Consider the following 14,169-nt stretch of genomic DNA (forward strand, 5'->3'; position numbering starts at 1 on the left):
TATGCTGCGATTTACCAATGCAATACCCTATGCACCATTAGGTGCGGAAAAGGAATGATAATGATATTTTTGTATACATATGTATGTACTACACAGTCCCGGAACACAGTAAGGGAAAGGATAAATAAATAAAAAAGGACTTTCACATCTTAAATCAACTTTATTTACTTGCTATTGTAAAACATAAAATTACAGTTGATAATATATAATATACAAAACACCAAATTCATATAGTTCAAAATAAAAATATGACAACATAATATTAGAAAATTTTGCAACATCATAAAATATAACAAAAACACTTTGATTAACAATTATTTCATAATTATAAAATTACTTGATACACATTATTCATCTTCAAACGCAGTAATGTTTAAATTTTGCAGTAGAGTAAATTCGAAGATTTTTAAAAATAAACAATGACATGACAATGTAGGTAAGAAAGGTGTCATGTGAAACTATTGACTATGCTGGATAAATAAGTTCAGTCGAAATCGAATGAGGTATCACTAGATTGAATAAACACCCTGCTAGAATGAACCTTTCTGAAAGTTCTAGATGTAGGTTCCGCAGTGCAGACGATGAAAGACCTATAGACATTATATGTGAATGTGATGCTTTATATCCCAAAAGAAGCCGCATCCTCGGTGCACCACCGGACCCCTACCTAATAGCTTGATCCTTGATGGATCTGGGCTTGAGGGGGGAGATTGAGCAAAATGAGAACTCTCGCCTTCCACACATCAGCCAGGCTCCTTAAAGACTCGGGCTCGAAGGGCGAGAATTAATTCTCTGGGGTCCGTCACAATAGATCTTCACAGGACACAGTGACATCTGGAGCTTATTTAGAACTAATCCGCATTTCAAAGACAAAAAATGTAGGATTAATCTAGTCCAATTGTATGGGATATAAATCAATTGATTTTATGAATGTCAAACAAGAAGGTCTTTGATGTAAATCCAAAATTTATGTCTGGTATTCATGAGTGTTGGCTCATACGATGCAGCTTGAAATTCAGAAAAAATAAATTTGATTTCGACTATAGCAGTTCATTAGTCTCTTAGTTTTTTTACCGTAAATATGAATATAAAACGCAATACATTTTTTTTTACCATACAACTAGTTAGAAATAAATCTTCCCATTATATAACTGGAAACGTAATGTTCCTCTCCAAGCAAATTCAAGTATGATTCCTTGTCCGGGCAGACGGAGAATACAGTTAATCTGCGTGTGAAATAGAACCCGAATCCTGAACGAGTGCTTTCGACTCGATGAGTACTCTCGGGTTAAGCTTAAAAAATTAAATCGAGGAGAAAAGTCTGCCTCATAGAGTAGTTGATGGCGCGTTTGTCCAACATGTTTTGAGTCCTGGGTCTAATTGCCGGCAAGGTGAATTAAACTCAAAATAGTTATGATAATAATCTAATCATTATTTAAAATGCATTTCATAAAATTATTAAAAATGCTTGAAAAAGAAATTTAAAAAAAATCTTAATTCAATTTCTACATAAATATATATTTTCGGCCTTGTGGTGTAATGGCCAGCGCGTTTGCCTACATTGCAAGAGGTCTCGGGTTCGATTCCCGACATGGTTGATATGAAATATTTATTTAAAAGGGTGTTTTTACACTAGAATATTTCATAGTCCCTGGACTGGTTCCTGAAGCGTAAGACTGATCACCTTGCCTTCATGTAACAAAATTGATCGAGATATGCTGAGATTGGTGTACCAATCCAGTCCCCTATGCACTATTAGGTGCGGAAAGGGAATAATGATGATGATAAATGAAAAAAATAACTAAAATCGTATTTTGAAATTCAAATTATATTCTAGAACTATAAAAACTTTATTGACATTTAAAACATTTTTTAAATACCTGTCGAAATTGTGAAAGTTAGAATTTTCTTTTAAAATGTACATATTAAAGATACAATGGTACCTGGACCGCGATTACAAACGGTTCATCGGTACATATCGAGACAGTACAAAGTAAAATCGATATTAATGTACAAAAATGTGTATATTTGCATGAAAATATTTTTGTCGATTACCTGTAATTGAACATGTTTAGAAAAAAAATTATATTCAAAGCAAACTTATAAATCTCCATTGAAGGAGTTTACTGAGATCTTTGCAAAAAACTTTAAAAAAAGAATTGTGAGATTTGTAATTATGCTTCACCAACTCAATGGAGAATGCTTAGTTTGCGTTGTCAAGTAGTATATTTGAAATCTGTTTGCAAGATTTAGAGACGGGTTTGAATTACGCTATAATTTAAGTAGGTAGGTATAGTTTGTTTTGGCATCAATGACTAATTTTCCGTTTTTGGTGAAGATTTCTAAATTTGCTGCTAATTCCCTCATATATTATATTTTTCATACAGAAAACTTGATTTTACTTTGTAGATAAAATTGAAGGTAAATTTTAACCCGTACGACAAAGGGGTGTTAACAGAGTTATCTTCGACTGTCTATATAGAAAAACCGATAATTGTGTACGAAAATGAGTATATTTGCATGAAAATTTAAAGTATCTTCGTCTGTAACCTATAATTGAACATAAAGAAGAAAAAAAATGTAAACATATTCTGCTTTTCATACAGAAAACTTAATTTGAAGAAAAATGATAACTTTATTGTAACCCTGGTTCATTGTTCCAATATTTTTATTAACTTTATTTATCCAACAAAACTATTTATATTTTCTTAAATTTTATATAGCATTTAGAACATATCTTTTTTTTGTTGACCCAAATTAGAATAGACTAGATACAAATCTTTGGTAAAAATTTATACATATTTAAAAAAATGCTTCATGCATATTTATTTGAACTCAATTTAATAACATCGTTCATAACAATTATTGAAACAACCTCATTACTTAAGATTACAATCTTGTAATTAAATTTTTTTATACGTAAATGAAAATTTTATATGCTGTAAACAGGTCGTTGAATTTTAAAAAAATCACTATTGATTAGTTTTGCAAAACAGTGATAAAAAACAAGTTGAAAAAAACAATAAAAAATGCTTTTCAACTTTGGGACAGGAGAGCAAAAAGAAAAGTCAACTATCGCATACACCAAGCAAGGCTTGCGTTTAGCAAAAAATCAAAGATTTTTGAGTCAAATGCTATATTTATTTATTTTATGTTTGAAGCACTTACTTTGTGGAATATTATTATTTAATATATTGAAATAAAAATGAATTAAATGAAATCTTCTCCACCTTGGAGAAGATTTTCATACATGAACAATAAATTATTCAAATAAAATTTTAAAAGATTTACCAGATGACATAAAACCAGCATTTTACACAACCAATAATATAGGAAGTATACTAAAAAACACTAAACAAAGAACTGATAAATTAGATCGATCAGGCATTTACAAGTTGATGTGCCATGACAGCAAGTCATTTTATACAAGAAAAACATCAAGTACTTTTAAAACTAGAGTTAAAGAACATATGGGAACACAAGACCACAGACGAGCCATGCCTGGAATCAGGCGTAATCACCATCTTCAGACATGAGGCAAAGATTGAAGAGAGAGTCTCTCAAAAAACAGGCTATAATTTGATACGATTCTGGTTAGGTGACCATCTCAAAACAAAGCTATTAATTGGTTATGCGCATCGCTAAATATATACATATTATATAAGATTGAAAAACTGATCCGTTTTCTAGGCTTAGTATTAATAAGGAGTATAAAAGGTTTATTAAGTATAATTTTGTGTTTCTTTTCAGACTTTTCGTTTATTGACTGGTGCTGAAGATCTTTGCATGGTTACTGAAAAAAAAGTAAATAAATAAATTAGTTAACATTATTAGATTTAGGAGTTGTTTTGGACTACAAACTGACGTACAACGAGCATATAGATTACACAGTAAATAAATCACTGAAATTACTTGGCTTCATTAACAGAATATCCTCTGATTTTACTAATGTCCGTACAATCAAAACTCTTTATTGCTCAACTGTTCGCCCTCTTCTTGAATATGCCTCAGTGGTCTGGTCTCCATTCTATGTCAATCGCATAAATCACATTGAATCAGTCCAACATCGCTTGCTTCGAAAAATAGCGTCGATGCTTGGACTAAAGAGAGGTAATTATTCTTATGCTGATATAGAGTCAATGTTCAATATTTCTAGTCTACAAAAACGTAGAACTGATATTGATTCCATAGATATGTTTGGCATACTAAATGGTATAATCGATGTTCCATCATTACTGGGACAAGTGAAATTCCATATTCCGACTCGTAGGTTGATAAATAATGAAGTACTGTTCATCGATCAGAATAAAACAAACTATGGCCTTAATTCTCCAATGATCCGTCTTTGTCATATTGTTAACCCAAGACAAGATCTGGACTTTTTTGGTTTAAGTTTACAGCGATTTAAACGAGCACCAAATAAATAGTCCAGATCTTGTCTCGATGTCCCTTATGTTTGTCAATGCTTCTTTTTTTTTTTTTTTTAATAGTTTTAACTATTCTTTTGTTGTAATATTAAAACCCTATAAATGGACAGTGTCCGTTAATAAATAAATAAATAACAATTACTCAGGCAACTCTAAAAGCCTTGAGGTCAGCTGAGATTGATTCTAAATTAACCTTCAGTCGCTTAATTGTGTCGGTGAGTGTAACAGTATCAAATAGATTTAGATACCTGGACACTGGATATACAAACATTGACGGTAACGAGGTAGCTGATGAATTGGCAAGGCTGGAAGCTAAGACATATTGATAAGACCCAAAGCCTTACTGTGGCTTGCCCCAAATGTGCTCTTCATAGTAAAATTAGGTCACAAGCCCGGAAGTAGAGCATAATGCTCTGTCCAGCAGCTTGCGAAGGTTATTACTAGAACCTTTACAAGGCACTGCACATTAAATAAACACTTTGCTAGAATTAATCTTTCCGAAACATCTAGATGTAGGGTTCTACAGTGCAAATGATGAAATACATATACAAATTCTATGTGAATGTGATGCTTTATGATCAAACAAATAATCATTGCACAAAAAGGTTTGGTAAAAATTATCTTAAGAGTCCCAATCAGAACTAGCTCCCTCGGTATATTCGTAAATCTTAATGTAACATCTGTAAAACAACTTTATGTAAAAGCTCTGTTACTTTAGGCACACAAACATTATTCTCTACCTTCCATAACTCATGACACAATTACAAGCGTTACTAGATATTCCGCCCAGATGCTGCAAAATCAACTTACTACTACTTCTATTGTCCATAAGGACAATTAGTAAGTACTCTCAGTATAAAATAGCTATTTGGAAATGGATAGTGGCAGTGGATTGCGCACGGATCGATGAGCTGATCAACCCAAATAGGTAAAAATTGTTTCCTGATTATGAAATTTTGTCTGCAAGTTTATATGAATTTATTATGTTTTTTATGATTGTTTTAGTTTATTTTGCTTATTATGTTTACGATGATAATTAGTTGAGTTTTTCTACTGACATTTCTTGGTGGAACTGCATTTTAATTATAATTATAAAAATACTTTGTAGTTTTATTCCACTTTTATTTATAATTGTAAATAAAAGTGGAATAAAACTATAAAGTATTTTTATTATTATGATGATAATTAGGTTAATTAGTGTTATGTTAAATAACTAATGTAAGGTGTGTTTCATTCTACTTATTGTAAAATGTTTCCCTCGACACGGGACACCCCAGTGAGGGAACATTATTCTGTTTAAAAAATAACGATACAAAATTGTAGAAGTATAAATAAATATCGCGAAAGAAGCCGCATCCTTAGGGGACCACTGGTTAAACCTGAGGATGTGAGATCACTCGCCCCCTACCTGACTCGCCCATTACTTTAAGAACTTGGGCTTGGAGGAGGAGATTTAACAATATGAGAGCACTCGCCGTCCACTCAACAAGGCCAAGACGGCTCCCGTGATGTTCTGAGTTCGATTGCCGATGAGAACACAAAAATTTAAGGAATTTTTTCTCAAGCATGGGTGTTTTGGGCTGTAATTCACCACGGTAATTGGGCCTCCTGGCCTGTTGTGGTGCTAGAAGACCTAAACTTGGAGAACGAGCACAAACTTATGGGGACTCTTCACATGAACATGCGTAGCAGTGACATCAGGAGCTTATTTTGCACTGATCATCATAAACAAGAATAAAAATGTGTCTGTTTAATTTTATGTCATTAATGATAATATTTTTTTAAAAAGCTATGAAAAGAAAACAGGTCATATTTTTCTCATTCCATAAACACAGATTTCTTATTTTAGAAATTATGAATGCAGCAAAGCAAAATAAACGTTCATTAATAAATAATAATCATTAATTGATTGATTGGTGGTGTGACTTAATCAATAAAATGATAGAATCTTGATAATTTTGACTGACGATTTTGTTTAAAATGTCACAAAGGTATTTTTATTTGTGTCACTGAAGTTTTGACTCACAAAGCAATTGAAAAAGACAACAAAAATGACCTGTATAAATATTTCGCCATAAACAAACATCGAACAAAATAAAAGGTCTGATTTTTTAATTCAACAGCAGTGTCTTCCCTGGAATCAAACCTAAATCCTCCGTGTATGCTCTATTTCAGACGATTGGCGTTTTCTCTTAGGTGTGGGTGGGGAGGATAGAACGCCAAATCACTCTTTGTCTTGGATACGGTCCTGGCTTCCTTTAAAGTGATCTTTCATTTAGTCATACTTTCATTGCTTCTAGAAACCATCGATTTTCATCAGCAAATGGCTCCCTTTGCATACATTGTAGACTTTTGTTACCAAGAATTGCAGTTCCTCTTTGTTGCTAGCAAGAACCACGACATCCAAGCATACAAGAGGCAATTGATAGTCAAATCATTCATTTTTGCTCCCATTTTTAAACCCTTTTAAGACATTTATTACCACAGTTGATGTGTCAATGAGGAAATTCAGTGGTCATAAGCCCTGTAGATGCCTAGACATCTATATTGCCTTCTTTAAAATGTTCTTCATCTCTGTTGTAACATGTTAATTAACAATAATAACAACAGAGATGAAGAACATTTAAGAGAAGGTAATATAAAAGTCTAGGCATCTACAGGGCTTATGGCCACTTTACACACTGTGTAACATTCACCATTCTGCCCATATTTGAACATCTATATTACTTCAACTCTTTCATCTGTTGATGTTTGTGAAGTTAAAGAGCTGAAACCTTTATTTATGCGGGTGAGATTCATCTAATTAAATTATTTCACCTACATACTAGGCAACACCTGAAATTTATATTTTTTCAATTTCTATACTTCTTCATGGACCAGGTGGATTTATCAACAAATATTTTGAGTTAGTCCAAATTTTTGTAGACAAGGACTGGATTCAACTCCCTGGGGAGCTGATAACATTAACTTATTACAACAGAGATGAAGAACATTTTAAAGAAGGCAATATAGATGTCTAGGCATTTACAGGGCTTATGACTTGTCATTGGCTGGTTTAAGTGGCCACTTTACACACTGTGTAACATTCTGTGTAACTGTGTAACTTTACACACTGTGTAACTGTGTAATATTGGTCATAAGCCCTGTAGATGCCTAGACATCTATTTTGCCTTCTTCAAAATGTTCTTCATCTCTGTTGTAATATATGAATGTAAACAGCTTCCCAAGGAGTTGAATCCAGTCCTTGTCTACAAAATTTGGACAAACTCAAAATATTGTTAAAAAAACGACTACTCGAAAACCGGAAATCGGAACTTGTGACGTGTTTCAAAGTACATAGTTCATTTTTATTAATTTTTTCATAAATTTTAAAAAAACTTGGTAATACATAGTATTAAGAATAGTCCAGAAGGAGCGCAGAATCATATTTGAATACGAAAATTACCCCACTTAGACACACTTTCGCCGGGCGCATACGTTAAGTCGCCAGATAATGTTGCTTGATGGAAAAAAATATTCATAACACAAATGTATGGTAAAAAAAAGCAATCTGTTAATTTCTCTACATTTTATTGTGCACGCGGAAACATTGATTGACACAACAGAGTAGATAAATAAAGAGTCATTTAATAAGACTAATTGAATTTATGAACTTTGAACTTAAAATATAAAACAAATTTTATTTTACATTTTTATATCATGCTAAATAGTATTTGATGTTTTAAAAATAATGTGGTTCAAATGTCCCCCACGGCGTTGTTTAATCCGAGGTCTAATTTTCATTAGTTATTTTATTGAATGAGCAAAGTAGGGTAAAAAACCATTTTACCCTGGCAACGCTAGCGAAATTTCCATTTTGTTTCTTCGACAATCTGACAGATGGAAAAATAATTCAATTTTTAAGTAATTCATTTGCTATTTAAACATCGTTTGTGAAATGTGATTGCATCCTGTTTCTTTAAGATCCTAGCAGTATTTCTACACTTTAAAAGGACACAACACGGCATAGTTGAATTCAAATCAGGAGTTGCGTACTGACTAACGTCTACAAAGAAACTAATGGGGCAAAACGTAAACCTACTAATTTATGAGTAGTGAGTCGCCTTTTGTTTGATGTGCGTATGCGGTTTCTGGACTATTCTTAATTCTATGTGGTAATACAATTAAATGCTTTAATTTTTGCCGCATATAAGAAAATATTGTTTAAATCCATTAGCCACAGCATTAAACTTTCTTATTGGGTACCTTAGAATATTTATTGGGTAAATTTACTTACAACAAATCGATTGACTTTAGCTTGTGTGAGGTTTTTGACAACGTTGCTGGTTGTCGAACGCATCGATTCAAACTTGTTCCGAAGGCTGGAATATAAAACATAAGTTGATTAATAATATTTCAATTTATTGCAACAGAGAGGGAAAACATTTTCGATTATATAACTGACTGCACTGTATTACATCAAATATTTTCAATCTAATTTAAGTAGGATTGATCTTCATTGCTCAAACTGCTTAGCGAATGAATGTTTACCTCTTAGCAGATTCAATTTGTGACTGATCATCCTGCCCGTTGGACTGGTGTTCAAAGATCACGGAAGAAGACTGGCTGACTTTGGGCTCGTGGTCCGCCCAGTTCTCGAATCTGCCGCGAAGGTTTTTGGCTCTGGCTGCTGCATGAGCCTGGAAACAGAAAAAATATCCAATAATTCATTATTTGTTAATGCCACACAGAAAATCATCGTAGTTTTTAAAAAATATATATAATTGGACCCCTGTATTTAGTAGCCTTACGTGTCATGTACAAGGCTAAGGTACTCGGAAAAAATCGTTATTGTTTATCTTGGAAATGGGATGTTTGATCACTGATTTTGGTTTATTATCCTTGTAGGGTCCGTAGTCTATAGTCGATGACACACACGTGTTAAATTAGTTCACCTAAAATAGACTAATGACCGACGATGCAATGTCGTCAGTGCCACGACCCACAACCTGCATAGAACGTGAAGGCGACTATGTGGAAAAATAAGTAATATAATATATGCAAACAATGTACTGTAAATTCTGTTTAAATTGTTTTTTTTTTTTTAATACAAAAATTTAGTACTCCTACTTTCTGGATATGCCTCGTACATAGCCATGTATAAAAAATGAGCCTCGTCGCCGAAGACGATTTTCTGTCCGAAACGTACCTCGAACTGAGCACTCATTTTGATAGTAAAGTTTAATGATTTACACGTGTTGTTCAACACTGTAAGTTTCCATGTTAATAAATAAATACAATAATGAGTAAAAATATTGATGATAAATTATTACCTGCTTCAACACTTCATCCTCAGTGCTGTACCTTCTCGGCTGTTCTTCTTCTTCTTCCTCATCAGAGTACTCCTCGCCGCTGGTGTAGTCCTGTTCTCCCTCGGATGATGATGGAGCGTGATAGTCTGCTCCCGGCGGTGGCGGTGTGAAGCATTTGAGAGGCTTGGGGCCTAATGAAATACAAAATAAAAATTGATTTAGTATGACTCGTGCTTATATTACTAGGTATGTTCAGGAACTAAGTTTGTTGTTGACACTTGTTGATATTTATCCACATAATCGCCATCCCGTTTAATGCAAGTGGTGAGCCGTGGCAAAAGCTCTTTAGTGACCTCCTCAAAGAACTCTCCTGCCAGCTTCCTTTCCTACTTCAAAACCTCTATCTGCACCTGCTCGCCACCTTCAGGGAGGTGAAAAGATGACAAAATGAATGACCAGAATCTGATACGAACATCGAATGTTAAGGATCTGCGCGTTAGATTTGTGAGCACTCTAACATTTCATGAACACACAGAGACAACCAGTGGTAATGCATTGAAGATGTTAGGATTTGTTCTGCGTTCTGCCAGGGTTTTTGAAAATACCCGCGTACTGAGAACTCTTTACAACTCCTCGGTGCGAAGTAGACTCGAGAGTGGCTTGATGATTTGGGGGCCACATGAACTGAAGTACTCTCTTATGATAGAGAAAATTCAAAAGAAATTTCTGAGATATCTCTACATGAGAGTGTGCGGGTATTATCCTTGGCTTTATCCGACCGAGTTTTTCCATGATATGCTTGGCTACAACAGTTAAGAGACTAGAAGGAATGTGTATTTAACTACACATTTTTATCGATTATAGCGCGGTGTGGTCGATAATCCTGAGATTATGATGAGCATTGGTGTGTATGTTCCTGATAATTACCTAAGACAGCGTCAGCATAGATTGTTTCATATTCTGATGTACAGCACCAACCTGCCTGTTGGAAGGGCTATCGCTATGCTGAACAACATCGATCTGGATGTTGATCTGTTCGGACTCTTATAGCAGAAGTCCATAGATCGAACCTCACTCTACTACAACAGAGAGGGAAAATATTTTTGAATAGGGAACATGGAAGATCTGTCTCTCTTTCTTTAAAAAAATGAGCTAACCTTGGTTATGTTCTTTCTGCGACTCTTCTTCCATCTGCTTGAAGACGGAGATCATACGCGAGGCCGTGTGGCGGTCCCGGGCTACGGTAGCATCCAGCCCGGTATCGTCTTCCTCCCGCACGATGGTCGGGTCGCGGTACACCTCCAACTCTGGCGAATCTCGCTGTTAACAAACACACACGTGAATTTGATAAGGCCGACCGGTTTAAGAATATCACTGTTACTTTATATCACTAAATATTTTTAATATTACCAAAGCTAACACCAAATAACAAATAGATCCCTCAAATACATCTGCTAACAATATGTGTTCGTTGTTTTACATCCAAGCTAAAGATTCTGAGAAATAGAATGAGGTAGGAGGTATTTATTTATTGAATCACAGAATAATTTAGTCGATAGAGTATTATGATTAAAATAAAATAGACCCGAAAAAATTCAAGCTAGGTCAAAAAAAATAACGACTTCAAGACAAAATCTTCACCGAGAATTGCACTAGCTACGTTTTCCACAGAGGGTAAAATACAAACTCTGTTGGCTTATGTATAAGTCACTGCACAACTCTGCTCCAGAATATCTAAAAGAACTCTGCATTCCAGATGAACTAGCTGACAGACGTCTTACGTTTAGATCAGCTACATCTACGTCGAAAAGAAAAGTTATTATACCTCTAAGCAAACAGCGCACTAAATTCAGCGAACGTGCATTTGCGGTCGCAGGCCCTACGGCATGGAATGCTCTCCCAGCAGAAGTCTGAAACTGTGAGAGTGAAGTGATGTTTCGGAAGAAAAGTAAAACCCACTTGTTCTCTAATTCATTTGAATAAATTCTTAGCATGTGGTGACAAAGTACATTATTTTTCTTAAATTAAAAGTTAAAAAATCACTTTGTAAAGCGCCCTTGAGGTATTATATTAGGAAAATGGCGCTATATAAGTTATCCATATTTATTATTATTAAAAGAGTGCGAACAACCCACGACATATTAACCCAAGTAATAGCATTGTGTCATCCAAGTACGGTGGCCTTCTTTCAGAATAAAATATATTTGAAGCAGTCGTACAGAGCATATTTTTCAAATATTGTGTAATAATTGCGCAATCGATGACACATGTAGAATTCAACGATAAACTTCTTAAAATAATGTAATAATTTATAATATATATTAACTTACATGAATCAAAATACTCACTATGTGGTGACAAAGTACATTATTTTTCTTAAATTAAAAGTTAAAATTAAATTTATATCTTTATATAATCACTTTGTTAAGCGCCCCTGAGGTATTATATTACGAAAATGGCGCTATATAAGTTATCCATAATAATTATTATTATTATTATCTGGTCTATTTTACTTATGGTTTAAATCTAGAAAGATTTGAAAACTTATCTAAGCATATTAAATTTGTTTCAGTAATTGTACTAAGAGACCTTGGAAATGATTGCCAACAGATTTTTGAACAGGATAAACATTGTTACCTTATCGGTGGAGCGCGGTGGAGTCATGCGGAACTGCTTCTTCTCTTCCTTGGGCTTGTAAGTCTCGAAGAACTTAAACTTGTTGGAAATATCGTTGGTCTCAATCTTTACATCGTCAACCCGATCTGCTGAGCGGACAATATCCTTAGGAACAAACGGCTGAAACAAATAATAGCTTATTTATTGTGTATGCAGACAATTGGAAGAATTCCATATTTAATTTGGTAATGAATCCAAAATAAAACAAGTTTATTGGATTAAAATTCTACTTTATTTTTTATAAAATATACAAAGGGTATATTACACATAGAAAATAAAGGCTACAGATTCAATTTGTTAAAACAGCTAGAAATAATAAAAAATGACAATAACCCAGCTTATATACTTATAAATGAACAGTTAAACCTAGTTAATTCACATTTACTTAATATTTTCAAAAAATAAAAACAATTTTTTAAATAATTGTAATCTTGTAATTGTAAATTTGTTATTCCATATTATGTACGAGCATAATAGACTTTTTATTGTATACCTACTAAATATATAAAAACTTTTCATGTTCCCAATAAATTAAATTAAAATGAAATGATATTATAAATGTGAATGTATTTTTACCTTAGTTGACACTAATCATTGATAAAACCTGTGTAAAACACCAATGCAGAGTTACAACAATAATTTTCAAAACAAACCTGCATGAATGAAATCAATATTTTGTAATTATTATATTAATTTTAAAGTCATACCCTTACAAATATTTTTTTATAATGGAAGGTTTTTCCCCAATATAACCAAAATATTCCTCTAATATACTCAGCATATCCTAATTGAATTTTAATTATGTCTAAATGCTTGCAGGCTGGCTGGATTTCCTCCCTAGGGAGTTGTTCATATTTAAATTTATTTCAACAGAGAATGTTACACAGTGTGTAAAGTGGCCACTTAAACCAGCCAACGACAGGTCATAAGCCCTGTAAATGCCTAGTCTTCCATATTCCATTCTCAAAAATGTTTTCCCTCTCTGTTGAAATAAATTTTAATTTTAATTACTCTACTTATTTTGGCTTGTATAGAAATCCACAAACATAAAATAGCAATTATTTTTAGTATATAAGGAAACTTTGTAAATATTTAAGTTAGTTTGTTTGAAATGTCCTAACAAGACGAAACGCGTCACAATATACCCTTTGTATATTTTATAAAAAATAAAGTAGAATTATAATCCAATGAACTTGTTTTATTTTGGATGCACTATCAAAAAAACAAATAATAGCATTTAAATATACATAAATGAAATTATTTGGGTAAATTATTTAGTAATCAAATTGGGCACATCCTCCATTCAATTCAGAACTATTCTAAACACTTATTATTTAAAACGCTTTTTTTTACAGAACATGACACTTTCTTTTTGTATAAGTCTAAATGCCAAACATGCAATATTTTTTGAGTTATTCAATCATTTCTGTTTATCCTAAACGCTAGACACTAGAAATAATCCATCCAAACTATCCTAAGCCCCTAGGATAACTCTTGAAAGGCAGATTCTTCGCAGGGTTTTATCGCTTTCACACAACTATAACAATATTCTGGAACGTACTGTTTGCAAAGTCGAAAAAACCACTATCCTGCACATTATGTTTCGACATTTAGAATAGTTTGGATAGTAGGAAATTTTAGAACTAACGTATGATTCTTTGCTAAGGATCCTCAGAACGATTAGCGAAATCACTTTAAATACCACTGTCGATGTGTTCCTACAGCAAAGGCAAGCATACAAGAAGCAAGCGGCGTTATCGCTCCTAGATTGAAGA

At 33.4% G+C, this 14,169-nt stretch overlaps 1 protein-coding gene across 2 annotated transcripts in view; it reads right to left on the reverse strand.

The window, feature by feature from the left end:
- Positions 1-3,758: 3,758 nt before the first annotated feature.
- The window catches only part of LOC148282076 (uncharacterized), a 34,284-nt gene continuing 23,873 nt past the window's right edge, over positions 3,759-14,169 (reverse strand). For both annotated transcript variants that reach the window (XM_088225658.1, XM_088225659.1), the window contains exons 12-17: positions 12,356-12,514; positions 10,876-11,038; positions 9,740-9,909; positions 8,958-9,106; positions 8,704-8,788; positions 3,759-3,793 (exon numbers count right to left, since the gene is read on the reverse strand). In XM_088225658.1, the coding sequence (XP_088081784.1) occupies positions 3,791-3,793; positions 8,704-8,788; positions 8,958-9,106; positions 9,740-9,909; positions 10,876-11,038; positions 12,356-12,514 (729 nt within the window). In that variant the 3' untranslated portion in view covers positions 3,759-3,790. The remainder of the gene's footprint in view (positions 3,794-8,703; positions 8,789-8,957; positions 9,107-9,739; positions 9,910-10,875; positions 11,039-12,355; positions 12,515-14,169) is intronic.

This window comes from Micrasema longulum, unplaced genomic scaffold (assembly GCF_059751315.1).
Source record: "Micrasema longulum isolate JH-2025_06_02 unplaced genomic scaffold, ASM5975131v1 h1tg000378l, whole genome shotgun sequence".
Taxonomy (NCBI): Eukaryota; Metazoa; Arthropoda; class Insecta; order Trichoptera; family Brachycentridae; genus Micrasema; species Micrasema longulum.